Raw genomic sequence first — 22,689 nt, 5'->3', positions numbered from 1 at the left:
GTATATCTATATTTACTTATCCTGTACATATCATCGGAGTAAGTATTTTCTAAGATATAAAAAGGCATCTTTTTAACGGCTATTACCTTAACCTTAATGAGCAACTAAATTACTCTAGATCTGCGTTAATTTAGTATGAAGAAGTGTATTAAATAAACCATATTACATTCTCAATTAGGGGGCTGTCACATTAAAGGAGAAAGGAAAATCTGTTTTCCATCAGTTATGTTAGAACACAAAGCAGATCTGTGTAGTTCTATGCTATCCTATAGTGTGTTAATCAGATACAAGGTGTGACGGAAGCCAGTTACAGAGTTTTCCTGATAGTGAACAGGCTCTGATAATAGGCCGGTTAAGGCTTCACAATGTTTCTGTGGTTAAGTAGTAAACAAAATGATGTAGGACTTCAAAAAGGATGGCACATTCCATTTAAAATCAAACCATAAGTCTTTCATGACACTTTAGTTTTTATAGAAACTGAGTGCTTAAGATCATGTCAGGAGCTGAGAAGAGAAGAAAATAAAAAACAAAGCATGTGTACCTTTCAAGACAAGACAAACTCAAGTCTCAAAGCAAGGATATCAGGGTACGCTTTTTGTAAAAAGAAACATTTCAAAAATGAAGGAAGAAACAACTATATTCCTGGAGTATTTCCACAATGGCTTGGTAAATTTTGATGGTGTGTCTTGCTGTGGTTGAGCTATGGCAACCCTGAATTCCCAGTTATTTCCCGACAGTAGGGGAGGGGTTGTTTAAGAGAGAAGGAGAGATTTGGGGGAGAGGGATTAAAGAGAACAGATTTTAACTGATACATGTTGAATTTATTAAATTTTTGACACTGAATATTCTTTTAGAGTTGCTATTTAATTTTTTAAAACGAACTCCTTAGACTGCCAGTATTCTTCGTTTGGGGGGATAATTGTTTCAAAAGCTTTATGAAATAATGGTATTAATCATAAGTTTTAATTTGTAGAATGTTAAAAATTCAGTAAATCTTAGATTTGTTTCATTTTAGAAATGAAGAATCTGAGAACAAAAGGTACTAAAATACCTGTGAAAGGTTGCTTATTTCTATTAGTATCAGAACTAAACACAGAACCCGGGCCTCCTAATTCCTAATCCAGTGTTCTTTGAATTATACCTTACCATAATATTAATACCTATAAATTCAGACTCTGAGACACACAGAAGCTGCCTTTGCCATGGCTGTTAAACTGTACTCACTGAGGGTAGATGAAGAAGATACTTGAGGCTAGGGCTGCCGAAGTCCTCACCCGTTGGATGAGCTTTTGCTGGTTTTCACTAAAATGGAAGAGAAGGGGGAAAAAAAAAAGTGGAAAGAGGTCAAGGGAGAGAAACACCCATAGAGACCAGGGCTGGGGAAGAGTTACAAATGCAAGATTGTTAACATGTTTTGTTTCGGGAAAGTAGATCTTCATTTTGAGATTGTCTTTCTTACATTTTTAGTCTTAAAATAGTCTTTCTTTTCTAAGACAGTAATAGTAGGTGGCAGTTGATTTACATTAAACATCAGTCACCAAAATTCGTTTTTGAAACTTTCCCAAAATCTAAAACTCTTGGGACCACTGTCTTAGCCTATTAATTTAGTACTAAATAGACTCTCAACAGCCATAAGCTAAAATATTTTATTTTCAGGAAACCTGGAACATAAAAATCAGTGTTTCAGAAAATAAAGATCAAAACCCAGCATTGCATAGTGAAACAGTACTATCTCGTTTGATTTTCACCAATGTTTACTACTAAGGAAAAGGAGAAGTCAATTATTTAAACCACTATTGTGTTCCTCATAACATACTTCATTTCAAAATGCTGTATTTGATAAACACTCAAATACTTGAGGCTGTGTTATCATGACCTAGAGCAAACTTTTATGGCACAAGTACAATATGTTAATAATGTTTCATACTTAGTTTCTAAATCTTAAAAATACGTATTTTAAAATATTTTCTAAAGTTAGCGATTACTATTGGAATTAAGAAAGTCATTGAAAACTGATAGGCTGCATATAGTAGTATGATTCTAGCTAGATAAAGGTATGGGTATTTTTCTATAATTTTCAGCTTTCAATAATGAAATAGTTTTACGGTTGTAGATATTTTCAAAAAGTCTTATTATAACTGCTTGAGACTCTAAGGCCTTGATATTGGTTGGTCAAGGTTTTTTGCCATTTTCTTTGCTATGATCTATAACAAGCCACACATACTTATTAAATCTTAAGGTTACCTCTCATGAAAACTCCTCTTGTCATTGTAGTGGATTCACCATAGTAGGAATCTGTAATCTTAGGATCATCTGCAAAACATAATTTTGTATATCCTGAATGATTACACAGCTTGGTATAGAATAACATATCTTGTCTACTATTTCCTGAAGGAGAAAGTGGTGTTGTTTTCTGAAGAGCTAAGCAGGCACCATAGTGTTTTCACTGGGATCCTGTAAACAATAATGCACATCAATCATTATGTTAGTCATAGAAAATTAAAACTATAGTCTTATAGTACAAAAATACTTAAAAATTAGAATTTTTTTAAAATGGCAGTATAGTCTGCATCATTGCTACTATACGTTTTGGCCTTATAATGTTAAGATATGTTAAGATATAGTGTTGGTTCTATGAATTTATTCAGTCATAAACTGATCCCCCAAAAAATGGCAAAAACTTTAAGGGAATTCAGTTTGCATAAAGGTAATCTAATTACATTTAGTGCTAGGTCTGTGCTAACTCACTGCCTTGGAAAATTAACTTCCCCAGAACACTAACAAATCAAGCTTTAGTGTCAAAAGTTAGCCACGGATGCTTGTGGATATTGTTGGTTCGTGAGCTTGGACTTCTGTCAGATGGTTAGATAGTCTGTGGATAGATGGTCTCTTTTTAAAAACTAAGCCTTGTGTGTGTAGGCTCATTAATAAGAACATTGCTGTAAGCTTGAAGGGTGATAAGGCCTAAGACTGAAGGGCATTTGTGAAGAAAATAGCATCTTTGTTACACATTTCTACATTTATTACTGTACTTTTGTTATGATAATAGTAAAATCTTATGAGAAGCATATAAGATAGTAATGCCTAGAATAAGCATGATTTTCTTTGTGCAGAGCATTACTTACTAGGCTAAATACATTTTATGGATATGTGATTTAAGGATTTACTTTTTAAATACTTTAAAGATTTTATTTATTTGTTTATTTATTTATTTATTCATTCATTCATTCATTCATTCGGAGAGAGAGCACTGGAGTGCACCCCTGCTTGGGCAGGGAGGGGGCAGAAGAGGAGAGAGAGGGAAAGGGAGAGAATCCCAAGCAGACTCTGTGCTGAGCATGAGCCAGACACGGGGGCTTGATCTCACAACCCAGAACTGAAAGGAAGAGTCAGATGCTTAACTGACTGAGCCACCTAGGCACCCCAATTTACTTTTAAAATTATACCTATTTTTATAACGTTTCACGCATATTAGTAAGCAGAAAGTTTTATTCTCAGTGGAATAGCAAACCCTGACTTTTATATGTTTTGAGCCCTTGACTGGGTTTTATCTCCTGTTCTTACACTAGGAATCCATATGCTTGAACCTAAATGATAATAGAAAAATCAAGTCGTAGGTCTTTCTATTATCTTCTTAAATACTTCTTCACTCAGATAATCAGGTTAAAATTTGTCTACCATAATAAAAAGTATGTTTCATACCTCTTGCCAAAAGGAACAAGCTGGTATTCACAAAAGAGACAATACCTATCAAATTAGTTCCAGTATTTAATGTAGATTTAATAGGATTTCTGGTATTATAAGGCATATCCTGGATATTATAAGACATATTTTTGTGACCTATAAGTAATTTATCTTTAAGGAAAAAAGGCAATTAGTATGGAGAATTTCTTGCCCCAAATACCATTTACTTTTTGTTTATGCATTAAATTTTTTTATCTTAATGGATAAGTTCATCCTTTTCTTCTGTAAGTGTATGTGATCATTCTTAAATTATCTAGCCACTTCTAACATGACAGTAATATATTTGTGCAGCCAGCTTTGCAGCTAACACATACACTGTGCCACATAGAAAACCAAAAAGTATACCTGCAAAGTCATGAATTTTAAAGAGGTTCAAAATTATATTTAGCATTGGGACTAAATTATTTTAAAACTAATCACAGTGCTCATACTGCATAATTAGCACCACTTAGTATTACATCTAGTTTTGGAAACCCAAAGTGAACTACTCAAATCTGTAGCCGATGAAACTATTTGTAACAACATCTCTGTGCTATTATTTTTTTTGACTCCCTCTCCCTTACATCCTCCCATGTGCAGCCAGGTCAGAGAGAACATGATTGAGAATACCATGTGTTATAAAATAAACTTACCAGACCAGAAGCTACTTCCTCTCAAATCACTGCTTGGTCAACAATTCAACACATTCATAGAACCTTACAGCTGAAAGTTGACCTTGGAGTTCACATTATATTCTCACTGCTAAAGAATCTATTCTACAGTGACCCTGACAAATATTCATTTGTCCTCTGTTTAATTGCCTTTTCCGCATTGCTAGCCCAAGGTTTACAATGCCGTAATAGCCTCAGCTAGCTGTGTGCACTTAAGTTAATTCAGTGTTCTGGGCCTCGTTTTCTCATTTATAATATGACAATAATTATAGTACTTAATCCAGAGAGCTGTCACTTCAGTTAATTAACAGTAATGGCTAACATTAAGTGTTTTCAATATAGGTTTTCTAAATGCTTTGTACGTATTATCTCATTTTATCAGACCAACTTATATGTAATTAGTAAATGGATGATTGTATAAATTATCATTATATATACTCATTGTAAGCATACCAACAAGATGGGGTTTGAATTTAGCATTTGTTGTTTATATCTAAATTGTCAATTTCAAATATATGTTAAAATTGTAGATGTAACTTGGAGTAAAAAAAAAAAAAAAAAAACTCCTTTGGGGCACCAGGCTGGCTCAGTCAGTTAAGTGTCCGAATCTTGGGTTCAGCTCAGGTGGTGATTTCTTGGGTCCTTAGGTCGAGCCCCACCTTGGACTCTGAGTGCTGATGGGGGAGTCTGCTTGAAAATTCTCTCCCTCTGCCTTTCCCCCCCACTCTCTCGGGCATGCGCGTGCTCTCTCCCTCTCTCTCTAAAATAAATAAATCTTTGGGCACCTGGGTGGCTCAGTCGGTTGAGCGATTGCCTTCAGCTCAGGTTGTGATCGTGGAGTCACAGGATTGAGTCCCCCATCAGGCTCCCTGCTCAGTGGAGAGTCTGCTTCTCCCTCTGACCCTCCCCTCTTTCGTGTTCTCTCTCTCACTCTCGCTTTCTTAAATAAATAAATAAAATCTTTAAAAATAAGTAAATCTTTAAAATCTAAAAAACAAACTCCTTCAGCGATTTAAATATTGAAATTGTTAATAGTTGGATTAGTAAATATTTATTATTTTTAAAGTAAAATGCAATAATTTTTATAATTGATCTTTTATACAGTTAAATTTTAAATATATCAGGAAATAGATTGAGAACTAATAGGAATGCTAATATTTAACTATTAAAAAAAGAAAGCTTAACAATTTGGCAGCAAAACTGCCATTAGTAGTACCATAGCCAAAAAAAATTTCTGCTCCCCCCTCAGTCAAAAAGGGGCATCTATTATAGTTTTCAAAGATGTACAGTATAGAACACAGAGTCCGACCGCTGACACTGCTAAGAGATTTATGATAATGTGAAACTGCTAAAATTTAACAAGTAGAATTTTAACAAGATAATATATATAATAGTTACATTCTTATAAAATTTTAGACTTATTCTTACATCCCAGAAATTCCTCCTGTGATGACAGTTTTTTACTTTGAGCCTCAACTTTGGATGAAAATTGCTCAGTATTTAACTAAAATGTATATTTGGTCCACCTGTTAATTATCATGATCATCTTGACTATGGGAGGACAGTACTATTGCCTGTCACCTTTCCAACTCCTTTTTAGATAACTATAAACAAAAATGTTACAGATATGACAGAGGAATTTAAAACTAAGAGCCTAGAGTTAGAATGATAAGAACTACCTTGAATTTTTTTTTTCTTTTTTGTCTATGCCTTCAGTGGTACTATCCATTAACTGTTAAGTGAATACACTAGTCAGAAGTAACCACAGTCTGTGGCAGAAGTCGAGAGCTAGACAGGTTCAGCTGTAGCGAACAGTAACTTGCCGAAAAGTCCTTCAGAAATGTTCACCAAGGGCATTCTCTGTGAACAGGTATTAGATACAGCAGTAAAGAAGTCATAGTTTTGCTCCTCAGGAGTTCATGATTGGAGGAGGAATTAACACATTTAAAGAAGTAATTATGACTAAATAAGATAATGTTATTTTGCCCTTTTAGAATTTAATATAAAATTAAATTCTGGGGCACCTGGGTGGCACAGCGGTTAAGCGTCTGCCTTCAGCTCAGGGCGTGATCCCAGTGTTATGGGATCAAGCCCCACATCAGGCTCCTCCCCTATGAGCCTGCTTCTTCCTCTCCCACTCCCCCTATGGAGTTCCCTCTCTCGCTGTGTTTCCTCTCTCGCTGTTTGTCTCTATCTCTGTCAAGTAAATAAATAAATCTTTTTTAAAAAATTAAATTAAATTCTATTTGTTTAGAATTTAATTTAATATAAAATTAAATTCTGTTTGTTTTCCCTGATAAACCATTTCAGTAGTTAGGAGGCATACCTTTCTTTCCTTTTGAAAAGTGTTTATCTCAAAAAAAGATGTAGTGAAAGATGTCATTTTAATGCTTAACCACCTATCATTAATGCCACGAGTAATTATAGCCACAAATTTCTTTGAGAGCTGAAGTCTGATTGCTTACCTAAATTCTAGTAATAGAATTTGTGAAATTTAAACTTTCCCAGTTTTTGCCATTAGCAATTAGTAATTCAAACATGTCTTTAATATATGTATTTAATTGTTTTTATTGATTATTGTATAAAATAAATCTGAACAGCTATTTCTAATGTTCTCTCTGACCCAAAGAACCTCCAAATTAGTACTATTATCTGAGGGCCGAGGTAGTTCCTTTATAAGCTTACATAATAATACTTGACTATTTGTTTTCAATAGGAATATGATGAAGAATGGGCTAAGAAAATTCAGAGTGAAAAGTTTCGTTGGCATAACTCTCAGTGGCTAGAGATGGTAGAGAGCCGTCAGATGGATGAGAGTGAGCAGTACCTATATGGTGATGATCGAATTGAGCCATACATCCATGAAGGAGATATTCTTGAAAGACCTGACCTTTTCTATAATTCAGGTAAGATGATAACGAGAGCAAAACTCAACAGTTTGTGTGCTAGAAATAGGGACTTTGGTCGACCAACCTTGCTCATTCCCAAGCTTTGGGAAGCACTTGTAGTATATAAATGGACTTCTGCAAATGATTTCAAAAGTACCATCCATACGTATATACCATGCAAACCTATTAACTCACCATTTTTTTTCCAAGTTAGTCTTTGATGTGATCTCCACAAAAAACGTACCAGGAAAATTAATTATTCTTAGTTTATTACTTCCTAGAATATATAACTTAAAATGACATCCTCAAGGTTTCTGACTTGTTTGAAAATATAATATTCATTTTTCTCTATTCAGGATTTTTTTTTAATGTATAACTTAACTAATTTAAGTTTTGTTTTCCAGTGCATTTCATTTTGCCATGGTTTTGCTTTAATTTTGAGCTAGTAAACTCTACTTGGTTGAGAAGATTTAGACACTTTACAGTTTTTTCCTTCTAACTGCTGCTGTTTACAGGGTAAAATTTAATTTTTACATAAATCATACATATAACTGTTGATTCTGCCATACTCCCTTTTTCTAAGGATGAGTTTGGCATAAAGATTGGTAAATTTCTGCATATTCTGGCTTTCAAAGTGTTGCACTGTTGCCAATATTAATATTACTTCATTGAACTCATTTAGTTGAGGAGAGGAAGAAAAGGATTTCTAATTAAGATCTGTGGCAGGTTGGATATGAAAAGCATTAAGATATTGTGTCTGAATTAATGGCTTACTTTTTCCCTCTGCTATGTATTCATTTACACTTTGTTTTCATAATTTTGTTTTGTGCAAATTGCCCATAAATACTGTATTATTTTTAAACTTGATATAGATGCTAGAATCTTGGAAAATTGATACTTTACTTTAAAAATTAAATAGATTTCTTCCTAACTGAACTTTTCAGTAGTTATGAAATACTGCCTTATGTTCCAAACCAGATGGAGTAGATCATTAATTTCAGCCAACCAGAATGTCTTAGTTCAGTAATGGCAAGCAGCTGTTCCTTACATATTCAAATATTCATGAAGTAAAATGATGTAAAATATATGTGATATGAATTCTTTTCTTTACCGGAATCAGAATTCTGTGGTATCAGGTTTCTTGCTTTGAAGATTGATAGCTACTTTTCAGTGTGAATCAATTAACTAGTTTCCAAAACTGAATAAAACTTTTAACCATCTCAGTATTCAACTTTGTTGTTTTAATATGATTAGAACTTCAGAACAAATTCCTAAAAAATTATACCACATTCCCAAAATTAATTCACTTAGGTTAACCTCTTAAAATGAAAATCATTAATATTTTTCTGAGATATTTTATAATTAAAATGCACAACTTATGGTTTTGTGAGAGATTTGAATTATATATGTCTTTATATATCAAAACTTAAAAGCAGCCACAGCTGGTAGAAAAATAAATAAATTTAAGCATTTGAGGGGTGAAATATTATCATTAGATATCCTCATGGTTGTTTTTTTAAATCTCTGTAGACTGATGATATGGTAAACATTTGACGGTGGTTACATTGCTATGAGTTTAATAAAGATAAAGGTCTCATCTCAGGCTGTCTATATTATTTTAGTTTATTAATTATTTTACCTTGTTCATTTTCCATGAATAGTTCAACTAAATGAATCTTTGTGGTATCTCTTGATCGGTGTCATGGAAATCTAGATAATACCAGCCTCTTAATTTCATTGTGTGCACTTGCATCTTCAGAAACACCAGAGAAATTTGTAAAACTGCAGATTTGTTTGAACACTTGAGCCATCTTATTTAAGTCCCTGGTCCCCACGAAAAAAGCAGCCTTAGTAGCTTTTCAGCCACAGAGGTTAAGCTAAATGGTCTGTGATTCTCTGGATCTTATCTTTTACTTTAAAATGAAATAGCACTTGTTGCTTCCTAGTCATTAGTATCGCCCTCTGTACTTTCAAACTGTTAAATATGTCAAAATATATGTTTCTCTCTTGCTTTTATTTTTAAAAAGGATCCTAGTGTTGTCATATGAAAATAGGAATCTAGCATCTCCTTTAGTTACAGTATTTTTTTTCCTTAGAGTCTAAAATTATTGTGATTGTAGTCACTGAGTAATTTCCTATTCCATCATAAAAATGATGCTGTTTGCTTTAAACATGTTTACCCACAGAGGAAGTGTAATTTATAAAGTTGTATTGCTACTATGTATTTCTAAATGACTTTTTACTTTTTTGTTGTTTGTTCATCAACTTGCTGAATCTTATTCTTAACATTTAATATGTGAATATATTTCTGGAATATGAAGCTTACAGTGCTTTGCTTCTGTCTCAGGTTATTGCAAAACCATAGTTTACCTATATGTTTCTGTGATATCTCTTATTAGGTATAGCCCAATAAATTATGATTTTTCTATTTTACTGATTTCTTTTTCTCATTTTCTTCATTATTTGTATCTATTTTCTCCCACACAGTCACAATTTCACTTTTGGCTAATTCTCTAAAGAGCCCAATATTATGCTTTCATTTGATTTTTAAAAATAAAGTTTATTTCAGTAACAATGTATATAAGAAGATACTGAGTTTTTGTATTTTTTACCTTTATTCGCAGTGTCTATAAGCCAGTTTTTTAACTGACTTGCAAAAATCAGAAGGTTAATAAATTACCTGTGCTCACAGTAAATTTGCTTTGATTTCATCCTTGCTCCAGTACATACCCCATTTTACTCATAGCCATATTTATCATCATTACTGGGAGCACCTCAGAAAGGTGTGTTGTAGAACTATGGTCTAAAAGGTTTCATATAATTTCATAACCTAAATGTTTATAATCCTCTGCAGCTTACAAAGTGCTCTGGTATATATCATCTGTCTTCTGTTTTTGTTCTCTGGTAGTTTAAATGTTCCATGAAATTCTTTGGTTCCTTGTTGCTATCAAGGTTAGAGTAGAAGCTTTAGAAGGACACTCTTAGATTTATCTGGACTTTGTAGTCAAGAATATACGATTCTTTTTTATTACTTCTATAAAAGAATTAATTTTGGATGCAGAATGCTAAGAAACAAATAGATAATTCCGAAGAAGTTACGGTGTTTGATTTGAGAATTTTATTTAAGGTGTAATTTAACTTTTATTCCTCATTCTAGTAAAGAAAGATTGCCCATATAGCAGAGCTGCCTAAATTTTGTCAACACCTTATAAAGGACACAGTAGAAGCTATAGTTTACTGAATGAATTGCTGTGCTCTCAGATTATTGAAGATTAATTTCAGGAGTATAAATTTACTCTTTTTTACTTACATAATGTCAGGTTTATTATATTATCCTAATTGTATTCTAGGTTTATAAAATTGCTGGCTAAATCTTTAAACTTAGACGTTTTTAGTTTGATCTCTATTTGATGAGCTCCTAGTTTGTAGTTCCTTGTATTCCCTTTATCCTTTTGCTACTCATTTTTCTCTTTGAAGACAATGGGAGCTCCAGATCAAAATGAAGATGTTGAGAAATTGACAACAGTTTTTCATTTAATTTCTTCTTAATCTGGGGGCGCCTGAGTGGCTCAGTCATTAGCGTCTGCCTTCGGCTCAGGGCGTGATCCCAGCGTTATGGGATCGAGCCCCGCATCAGGCTCCTCCGCTGGGAGCCTTCTTCTTCCTCTCCCACTCCCCCTGCTTGTGTTCCCTCTCTCTCTGGCTGTCTCTCTCTGTCTACATAAATAAATAAATAAATCTTAAAAAAAAAAATTTCTTCTTAATCTGGCTTACTTCATTAGGTCATGTTTCATGTATAAACATTTAAAATATAATTCACGTATCTTTTTATTTGGTTGTATTTATTTTCTTTTATGGTACTAGTATGCTGAATATCTTTGTATTCACTTTCAAAGTGTGATAAATATTTTATTTTGGCACCTTACTTAGTTATGTTCCTCTGAAATTGGCAGATTTCTTAAACCTTGATCTTCAGTTATTTGGTTTTAACAGAGGAACTTATTGATTTTTGTGGTCTTAACTTTGTTAATTTTAGCCACACTCCTAAATAGAAGTCTTCAATCCATATAAAATATTATTCTAAGTGCTTAACTCTCAATCTGTTGTGTCTTGGCATTTCCCATAATTTCATTTTTTGTAACTTTTTGTGTTTAGCTGGTCTTATGATTTATCAACTTTTCAAGGACATGGAAACTGGACTAAGTATTAGATATTTTTAAGCTACCTCTTAAGTATTTAAAATTTACTAAAGTAATTAGAGAAATACCAAAGATATTTGTTAGCAATTCAACAATTACATAATAGTACAGATCTTTAGTTTACGGTATGTAACAAGTAAGTGGTACAGGAGTCATATGGAAATACAAATCACCTTACTTATTCACTTGCCAACCACTATTACTTAATTTTACCATTCACCTGATTTGTAATAACTTTACTCCTCAGATAGATTTTGTCATTTAATTGCTACCTATCTTTCAAGACTCAAATCAATTACGCCTCTGCCTTCCTCCTCCCCGAGTAAGATTTTCTAAACCCCATGGGAACACAGTAATCTCTTTACACCTTCCTCTGCCTCCAGCACTCATTCAGTACATACATTCATTCCTGTTGTATATCATTTATTAATGACATGTATTATTTAATTGCATCTTAAGTGTTTTATATTTAATCTAAAATTCTTGAAAACAGAAATTATATATTGCAACTTTCTGTATTTCCCACAGAACCTAGCAGAGTATTATTATGCAAATGGCAGGTGTAAAATGATCATCTGGTGACTAAATAATTTGCTTGCTATGTGCCAACTTTATAAACAATGTTGTGAGTGTGACCTAGCCAACGTTTATCTATAGGTCTTAACTTAACGATCCAGAATACTTTGAGAAAAGGAAGCTTTAAAAGGCCTGAGAGCTTTCCAAGTAATTATTACAAAAGCCACATACTGAAATACATTTCTTCGATGCCCAAGTTAACCCTGAAGCCATCACTTAGAACTTTTTCCCTCAAATTCTTTTATTCTTAACTTATTCATAATTCTATCAATAATAGGTTATCTGGTTTCTTAAATTAGAAAAATAAGAAAGTAGTATCATTCTAAAATCAGCAGGAAGCAATAATAAAGACTTAGATAAAGGAAAAGTAGCACTTTATAAACTCCTCAAAAGCATAGTGGTGTGCAGCTAATTATAATTAGCATAGGTAGTCAAATATATCTAAAAAGTAATTGATACTTTTAATGAAGATTAAATCATCAAGAAGTAACAAATTATGTTCAATATACTTTTTAAAAACACGGAGAATGTAAAATATACTTATATTTCTAACCCAAGTTTGTGTGTGTGTTTTAAAGTTGGCACTGAAAATGTCAAGCATTGCTTATTTAGAAATTAACTTACTTGAAATATCTCATTTCTTAATTATGCTATGCAAATGAAGCTGTCTGGGTATAAAATGTTGCTCTTTACTGACACCATGCTATTCAGTGTCTCCTCCTCTTTATTCATTGTTTCCTTAGCCTGGACCATCCTTACTATCCCACACTACCTTACCTCCCCTTACCTTTTTTCTGTCTTTTACACAAGACTGTAAGTCCCTTGAAGGCAGAGATTGTCTTATTTATCTCCGTGCTGGTATAGTACTACCACATAGTAAGTGCTCAGTAAATGTTCAGTTGGTTTGCTGCATTGTTGTGAACGCTTAAGTATGTATGGTCTTCTGCTCATATTCCCAGAGAGAGTAACATGTCATGCTAACATTTCTCTTTCCAGATTAAATATATAGATTATTTTCTATTGTGTTGCTTGATAGAATAGTTTCCTTTTTATTCCCTACCAATATGTTTCACTAGTTACCAATTCTCCTTCTTTCTAGATGGATTAATTGCCTCTGAAGGAGCCATAAGTCCAGATTTCTTCAATGATTATCACCTTCAGAATGGAGATGTAGTTGGGCAGCATTCATTTCCTGGCAGGTAAATAGTCTTCCAAGAAAAATCTAATATATGGTGTTTCCCTTGTTTTTGAAAAATTAGAATTCTCTTCACTCCCCATTTCTCTGTTTTCATTAAAGAGAAAAAGATCCTCAACATTTTCAAAAACATGCTTGTTTGATATTAAATTAAGTTACGAAGTCATATTTTTCTCTATTAAAAAAATGGAGATCGCAGATTTGAAAAAAAAAATACTTCATCACTTTGGAAAATACAGGCTGTCCATTGAAATAGTCAGTACTTTTGCCGAATTAATGAACTCCAATTGTTTCCTAAGTGCTTTCCAAAGCCAGTAAAATATAAGAACACAATACATGTATTTTAATAATTATTCAGAAATCACTGTTTTTAAAAGTTGACACTTTGATTCAACTAAAGACTATCCTTCCCTGCATGTCATTCAAATAAAATATTTAAAGAAAAAAAATATGGCATTCCAGCATTGTCCTACAATTATAATAAAGTTTCTTCCAAGAGATATCCCACTTCATTACTGGTGTCATATATTTTTAAAATTTTATCAGAAAGTGTGCACAATATTTTCCTCTTTATATCATTCTTAGGGGTATAATACTTGAATTTAGTCCAACTGTTGAAATTTCACATTACACTGGTTTGATGAATAGGTGGAGTCTTAGTTGCCCTTAAGACTCTTTTTCTTTAAAAAAAAGAGTGACCAGTATGTTATAATTCTTAATGATCACTTATAATAAGCCATTTTATCCAATAATTATTGCAAGCAATATTGATCATCTGTTGTGTATAATCTATTTTATAAATATTCCTCATTTATTCTAACCTGCACAGCAACGTTTTAAAGCAAGTATTATTATAGCCATTTTACAATTTTAAATCAAGGCTCTAATAATAATAATAATAATAATAATTTAAGTTTAAATAACCAACTCACACAAGTAGGGTGGTAGAGAAAAAAATTTGAGCTCCGGACTAACCTAACCGAAGCTTAGGTTCTTTTTAATATAACATGATGCCTAATTTGGAAAGAAACATAGCATACTATAGTGACTTTTAAGTGTTTTTGTCTTTTTTTTTTTTAACCACAACTCACATTAAGAAGTACATTTCATATTGCAACCTAGTGCTTTCACAAAGATATGTTTATATATATATGTTTATATATTTGGTTATATACATGTATACCTATACATATAAGTAAAACAAAAAAATTTTTAAATGGTAGTTACTCTTACTACCTGTAATGCACAATTATATATTGTTTTATCCTACTCTGTTTCATTTTTGAAATGCAGATTTCAACCTACTATATGATTTCACAATTCATTGACGATTGTGACCCAAAGTTTAAAAAAGCATGTTGAAAACTTAGGAGTATTACATGAAATGCAGTATAACCTTATAAGTAGTTCAGTGTTCTGTGGTGGACTTTAAATAAATAATAACACTTCAGAAGTAGTTTCACTGGTATACTGGATTGTCATTGTAAGAAACTCCTCGCCTCAGGAAGTAAAAGCTAAACATGGGTAAATATCAGAAAGCATATGGCTTTTGATTACTTCTGATGTTTCTGTCTATATTAGCTATAATTATTTAAATGGAGGCTCTGTTTAATCATTGTAACTACTATACTCCATCATGTGACAATTCACCTGTAAAAATGTTTTCTGAAACATAATTGGAAAAGGAAGAAGTGATTTGGGTGTATAATCCTAATTATTTATATTGAAATTTTTGCTGATAGCATTATAAGATTAATTATTGTGCCATTTATGTTTCACTATGAACAAAAACATTTTGGTATCTCCTGCAGATATTGCCAATCTAAGGAAAGCAGGCTGATGCTAATCATGCATTACTAATTTCAGAAAGACTTGCTTTCATTTTTTTATGTAATTATTAAGAACCTGAACACTTTCATTTAAATTGAGTATTCAAAACAGTGAACTTATGAGCTCTATTCAGCAAAATCTCTCATTTCTGGCTTTCAAAACTGGTCATTTTATAAAACAATAAAAATGTTTTAGGAGATAGTGATACCCAATGAGTAAATTATACACTGTGTCCAAAGATTTCAGGATTTTATTCCCAAGTTCTGTTAATAACTTTTTTTAAAAAAAGACTGGGAAATCCTCTTACCTTTATACTTTCAGTTCCTTCTCAAGGGTAAAAAAAATTCAGTTGCTTCTTTTTTTATCACAAAAGACACATCACAGTAATGTTGGCTTAAAGGATTAGCTAATAAATAGACTATTTTTTCAAATCAAAGGAGTGAAATACTTACTTATTATAATCATTTTGATTTGAGAATTGTTTGACCTGTGAAAGAACTTCCCCTGAGAAAGTTAAGTCTTTCATCTCTTGTCTTTCGTAATTTTTCAGGCCTTAAATCACATAACTGTATCATTTTCTCTTTTTATTTCCAGAAGAAATAATTTACAATGAATTTCCTCAGTTTTTTTGTAGGTAATAGATCAAATAAAAAGGGACTGTAAACTGTATCAGCAGAGATAGAAAGAATGTATACAGTATAGCCAAATACTCATAGTTGCTTTTTGCTACATTTTGTTTTATTGACCTATTCTGGAATCATTTACTTTCTTTTATTCAGTCATTTTTGGTTGGTTAGGATTCTCTTTTAATAGGATTTCTGTGCTCTTCTTTGATAGTAACAAACCATGGATCTTAACTCTGGCTTACTTTTTAATTCTGCAAAGATTTAAGTATTTTAAATTGCTACATAATTACTCACATATTTGGCATGATCATTTTGCTGTATACTGTCCCAGATGTGAAATTTTAAACTAATGGCTACCTTTCGGCTTCTGATATCCAGTAGGTAAATTTAAAGCCTATTAGATCAAACAACATTACCTTTAAATACTACTTTTGAAACTTTTTACTTTAACAAAATAGGAATATTTTAAACAAAATAGGAATATTTTTTGAAAAATGTGAACGGAGGGTATTGGGCTCTTACTCTTCATCTCCTTTGGAAAGATGAGAACATGCAGACTTAATGGGCAAAATGAAGAATTTGAGTTAATATGAAATTTGAAAGTATAATGTCTTGATTGAATTATGAATATTGAAAAAACTCTTCTTTAAATACTTGTAAAAGAGGAAGTGTTACCTATTTTGAGGGTTTTTTCCCTTTAAATGAGGGAAATTGTCCAGATGACTTGCAAATTTTTTCCCTGTTCTTTATTGTATGTCTTTGACAAATAAGCACTGTCAAGGTATCTGGAAGAAGAATTTTTTAAAAATTAATGTGTAAAATGTGAATTTTTATCTTTACCATTATTTTTAACGATTTGAGAACATGACACAATATGACAGTGCCAAGTGGCATGCTGTTCAGCCAGTACTCATGGCTTCTCGGTCCTTGTGGTTTTTTAACATGCTAGTTTTAGTGGGTTCAGGTAAAATAGATGATCCCAAGTTCCTGAAAGGTAAAGAATAAATTTCTAATTTGTATGATAAAAGGGTTTTTTTTTTAATTGTTCAAAGAAAAATTGTTCACTTTATTCCTAAAATGACAAAGTTTAGTAATAGGACAAATCTATTAAAATGGGGACGCTAAGCCAGATTTGGAGACTTGTTTAAACCATTTAAATTGGCATTTTTCTTAAAATCCAGGTCAGGGGATCCTTCTTAATCTGAATGCCTACACTTTTGTAATATAGCAAGGCAGTTTAATTGGAAACAGTGAAAATTGTTAAACTCATCTATCCTATTCTGCGGGGGAGACTGGATGTTTGATAAAATAGATACTGGCAGTTGGACAGCAAATCCTGGGTTTTAGACATGTGTCACTATCAGTTTGAACCTCTTGGCGCCAGAATTTCCTGACATTTAGAGGTGATGCAAAATACATTAGGGCTCCAAGGCATTAGCTACAGAGTTGTCAATCCCAGGGGGTTAGATGTAAATCTTCCCCCCCCCCAAAAAAAAAAAAATCTGAACTGGTGTTAGAAAGTAAAGTGGAACTTGCTATTGAAGCTAATTAAAAATAATAGGAGTAGGGCTAGCTTTTTTTACCCTTATATACAATATAGCCGTACCATATTTTTGGACCGTTTTTTTATTATAACTCTTACTTTTCAAGACTAACAAGAACCTCATGTTGAATATTTTTAAACTGCTTCCAGCTTTTACAAATCAGTTTTTGTTGCAGTAAAAATGGTCCATTTTTCTTTTATAGGAATCCAATTTTCATAAACTGGGGAAAAAAATGCAGAGACTGCTTAGGTTTCCTTGGGGCTTTGAAAAATATTTTTCAGAGGGCCTGGAGTTCTTCTTTGTGGTTGGCACAGTGATGTCATTTACTGACCATTTCACTGGAGTCAAAGATGAATTAGATGTGTGCGATATCTGAGCCATCTGATTCTTACACTTTCATTTTCTGCGTGTGTTTTAGATAGGCTGCCTCTTTCTTTCCCTTTCTGAGAATACTTTGGCATTAACTATTCTGTCCATTATATGTATTATACGTTATACATACACACTTTTTATTCCATTCTTTCTAATTTCTTTTTTCAAAACATTAAATCATGGTCGAAGTGGTAGTTGCACTTTTTAAAATCATCCTGAGTAGAACTAACAAATTATTTTCTTAATATATAAAAAATAATCTTTCACCCAAATTTTTAAACGTATAGTTTTTTCTGAGACAAGGATTCTACATGTCAAAATTAGACTTATTTCTTTAGCTCTCAGGCCACTTTAATTATACTCAGCTATTTAGTCAGTTTTTTCATTTGAAAAAAGTAACCTCAAAATTACATATCATTGTGTAGTGTTCACAGAACTACATGTTATTCTTAGAACTATATGAGATTATTTCAAAGCCGTTATTCAATGGAGAAATCAAATTATTGTCTTTCTTACAACCCTTAATTTGGCTAGTCAAGAAGTTCTTTTATATTGAGAGGAATGTAAATATGCCTATAAAATACCTTCTTTGATAAGTCCTGTATCAATTTTAATTGTTAACCGAAACTCTTCTCTTCTAATAAAGTTTTAGTGACCTTCATTACTGAGTAAGTAGTGTAGCAATTATATGGAAGGATCAAAAGAAAATGAAAAGAACCTCCTAGAAATAGTTCCTTTGATAGACATTGAGACCAGCCATTTGTTCAGCAACATTTTAGGAACTAAATGAACTGGTATATACTTAGGAAATATTTTAAAGATAATCATCCACTAAAATACCACTTTATTTCGTGTGCTATTAAATTTTTATCAAAAATTATTATAGTTTATTATTTATTAATTTATTTTCCTATTGATTTTTCTCAGAGGAGAACATTCATGAGAAGCCTTTTAAAAAACTCCTCACTTTTTAGTAACTTTTTCCAGACATGGTGGTTACAAAATAAAGCAACCAGATTCCATTTTCACCTATCAATTGCCAAAAATTTTTTAATACTAATACCCACCCATAGGAGCGAAGAAGTACTCGGATACACCTTTGTGGGTATTTAAATGGATAAAACCTTTGTGGAATGTATTTGGTAATAGAGAACAAGATCCTTACATTGTTCCCTTCCTGTAGCTCTGTAATTTCATTTCTAATGATTTACCCTTATGAAGTAATTAGAAATAAACACTAGATAAATAAACTGTTAAAAAAATAAGTGATCGTATGTCAAAGTGTATGTCACTGAGTGTAGTGAGAATAGTGTACACCTATCTAATTATGGAGTAAATGTTATTTTTAGCACCTGCTTTTGTGCCACATGATTTTATTCACAGGTTATATTACACCAGTGTTCTGATTTAAGAACATAAATATGAAGGTCAAAATAGGTAAAAATAGATATATTTAGCAAAGGTAATCGCTTTACATTAAATTCTCCACTTTTTAAAGAATTGACCACAGAGATATTTTAATTTGATTTTTCCTTACTGAAAATTCTTTTTAAAAAATGTTACTCACCCATAATGTTTGGATCGCATAAAGTGAATATACCACTACCACATCTCTGATTTTAGTGATGAAAGTCAACAGTATGTTTGGAGTATTTGGTCATTCCATTTATATTCATTTGCATGTATTAAAACATTATGACAAGAGATTCATTGATTTAATCTTAATATGTAAACACGTTTTCATTTTAAGATAAGCCTATTACTAAAGAATGTATAATATTAAAAAACAAAAACTTACTGAATGCTTTGTATACGCAAGGCACTATTATATATTTTATTGACTCTCTGTTCTTCACATACGTATTTGCATAGGTCCCTAATATTTGTTCTTGGCTGTATCTAGTTTGGGGTATTTGCAAGAGTTACTTCTCAGTTTAAATGCAATTTTGTGAAGTCACGATTAAAACAGAGTAGAACCTCTGTATAGAAGCTGATGGAGTTGGGTAACAGACAATATTCTCTTTACTTTTAAAACTTGCTCTGTTTCAGAGTATATGATTTGGTCTAAAAATATCTAGATCTGTGCAGATTTTTATTATAATTGTATTAGATTATCCAAATAGCATTGTTGTTAATATATGTTAACATGTATTTTTAAGCCTAGTAATTAGTGCTATAATAATAATATAATAAAAAATAATAGTTTTAAGTTCTTCCTTCTTTCATCAGTATTAACCAATCAGAAATGTATGGTGAAATTTCTTAAAATGAATAGAACCATTTATAAAAAATAATACTATGTGACAAGTAAAATTATATCTAAGGTAATGAAATTTTACTTTTAAACTTGTGGGATGGTGAAAACAGGAGAACAAGAGTGGTAATAGCTATGTAACACAGTTTTGATGCGAAAATTAAACCAATGCAAATAAGTGATTTTTACACTATGAGACTCTTGCTATAACATAATTCTTATATTAAGTGGCGTTTTTCTTTCTAAATACCCCCATAGCAATTCTGCTAGTTAATTTTTATTTCAGAAGGTGGAATGTCTTAGGAGCCTTCTTAGTTTCAAGGAATAAAATGTTTAAGTTTTTTTTTTTTTTTTTTGGTCTAAATCAAAGTATACAAAGACTAATAACTTGCATTTAGTTAGCATTTATATCATCATGTATTTCATTTGCTCATCAATAGTGTGTGAGGTAGATAAGGGGAGGGTAGTATTGTCCCTGTTTTAACAAATGTAGAAAGGAAGGCTCAGAGATTTTTAAGGGACTAGTCCAAAACCAGATAGCTAATAGGGAAGCTTTTACTATTATACCATTATGGCCTCCAAAAGGCAAGCAGATTTATTAGTCTAACAGTGAGCTGTGCTTTTAGAGTGTGTTAGAGTAAATGTTATTAAAATTCAGAGTAAGATATGTGGTTTTTGTCATGCAGCACATTGTTTACCTACTTTAATACATTTGACATTGTTTATTGCAAACTGGTGGTTCAGATTGCTTGGAGGCAAGTTGCTGAAAGTATATTAACATATTAACTAATTAATTAGTTCACTACTGTTAAATTTTCTTAAGTACTTATTAGTTCATTAGGTTCTCCACAGAATAATCTAGTCATATAAAAAACGAGGATGAAAAGAGTAAAATAGTCTATAAGGATTAATATCTCATGCAAATCATTTATTTAGCTAATTAACCAATGTAAATGTTTATATTACATGATGTTATTCTTTTATGCCTATACATGAATCCTCATATATTAGTCTTACTTGTCTTATTTGTTTAGACATTTTATAGAGACGGCTTCTTTCTAGCCTCGAACAAAGGCAAGGAAATTTGGTTCTGCTACTTGGACACTAATGATTTGCATTTCCCAAGGAGAATTGAATTAGGTTTTATTAGTAAATTGGGCCCATAACTTTTAAGGCCAGATTTTATTAGATTATCACACATCAGCATTAGCAAATTGTAAACTTTACTGAAATATAGAAGTACAAGCCAAAATTCAAGGCTTAGAATCCTGGAAACTTGGGAAGATGTTTTATCCTAGAGAAATTATACTCCTGACTTGGAAAAATATTTTAAGTGATTTACTTTCCTTTGGAAATTTAGAAGCAAGAGAAGAAGTTGGCAGCAAAACTACCCTCATTAAGTTCGTGGTAATTTTCAGTCTGGTGATCTGAGCAGAGTTTTTGGAGGCATACATGTTAGCTGTATATAAAATCCAAAGATGCTCCCAAAGAAAACTAAATTTAGTCACTTTATTAGGACTTTTATTTAGATGAAATTCAGCATAACTAAGTCTATAAATTTAAAAAAAAAGTAATCTGACTATGACCAGATCCTATAAAAATGTTAACACATCAATTATGCTGTAGCTTTGTACTAGAAGAAATGACATGGGAGTTAATCCAGTCATGACTGGGAAGTTAATTATATCACCACCTTTTAAGAGTGATTATCTAGTGTTAAAGTTTATACATTTTTAATATGTATTAATCACATTTTTGTTGACTCTACGATATATAAAAATTAGTTGTAAATTTAAATGAAAAAAAATAAAGTCCATCAGCAAAGATGACTGCTTTTATGAATGCTCTTCGTTTCCAAAAAAATGAGTTTTTTTTTTTAAGGGATTGGATGTAAATTACCATTATAAAGACTTGCTTAGTGACATTCTAATGAAAATAACAAAATTATAAGCAATTTGATAAATGCACCACCCCCTCCAAAACAAATAAGAGAGAGGAAAACACAGTATGTCATCTCTTATTTCCTGTAAATCTGGATTCGTTGGTACTGAGCTCACTCCTAAACTCAGAGATAGTTTCTAATTTAAAGTTGATTTATTGTAGCTCATCTGTGTTTTAATTGATTTAACAATGTGATTTAAATATTCATGAACAATTGTTAAAAATTCCTTACATTAGAAATGTTAAACCAAATATTTTTGTTATTTGTTTTAAAAAACATGTAATCTAGAGCCTTTTAGAGTTTTTAAATGTAATATTAATTAATCCCCATATTTCCCATATTGCCCATAGTCCTTCCAGATGTGCTATTACAAATAGCTCACTCTTCATATATGAGCCATATGGGTTCTGTAAACTGATTTGCACTTATTTTGAATAGGGATTGTATAGATTGCAGATGAATTATTAAAGCATATGTATAATTGCCAAATAAATCTAAGAGCAAAATATTAAACTGTAGTAAATGAGAAAAGAATGTGCAAATGAAGACCTGCCTGCTTTAATAAGTTTAGTGGTTACCTTCTCAGTTTCAACCAAAAGAAAAGAGTTGCCTTTTTAAAAAAATTTTTTTGGTTATTGTGTTTAAAAAAGAAAAAAAAAGGTCTATAAAACTGCTTACAGAAGTATCTAAGACAAAAACAAGGAAATATAATGTTCTAAACTCAGCCAGTCCAAACCACTTGAGCTGCCATGACAGCTCATAAAACTGAGAGTAGTTTTTAACTGGGCTCTGTTTTACATTGCCAAAGTGAATTTTCCTTGCAGGAAGTAGCCAGAGGGTTTATTTAGTTTCCAGTCCATGGCTTTGAT

The 22,689-nt window shown here is 31.9% G+C and overlaps 1 protein-coding gene across 2 annotated transcripts in view; it reads left to right on the top strand.

The window, feature by feature from the left end:
- KIFAP3 (kinesin associated protein 3) overlaps positions 1–22,689 on the top strand; it is a gene marked incomplete at its 3' end in the record, with an annotated part of 150,485 nt that overhangs the window by 108,886 nt on the left and 18,910 nt on the right. For both annotated transcript variants that reach the window (XM_008695960.2, XM_040636200.1), the window contains 2 exon segments: positions 7,111–7,300; positions 13,157–13,256. In XM_008695960.2, the coding sequence (XP_008694182.1) occupies positions 7,111–7,300; positions 13,157–13,256 (290 nt within the window).

Source organism: Ursus maritimus, unplaced genomic scaffold, assembly GCF_017311325.1.
Source record: "Ursus maritimus isolate PB19 unplaced genomic scaffold, ASM1731132v1 scaffold_2, whole genome shotgun sequence".
Classification (NCBI taxonomy): domain Eukaryota; kingdom Metazoa; phylum Chordata; class Mammalia; order Carnivora; family Ursidae; genus Ursus; species Ursus maritimus.
Note: the sequence above shows the minus strand (reverse complement) of the source record. Positions and strands in the feature narration are given on the sequence as shown.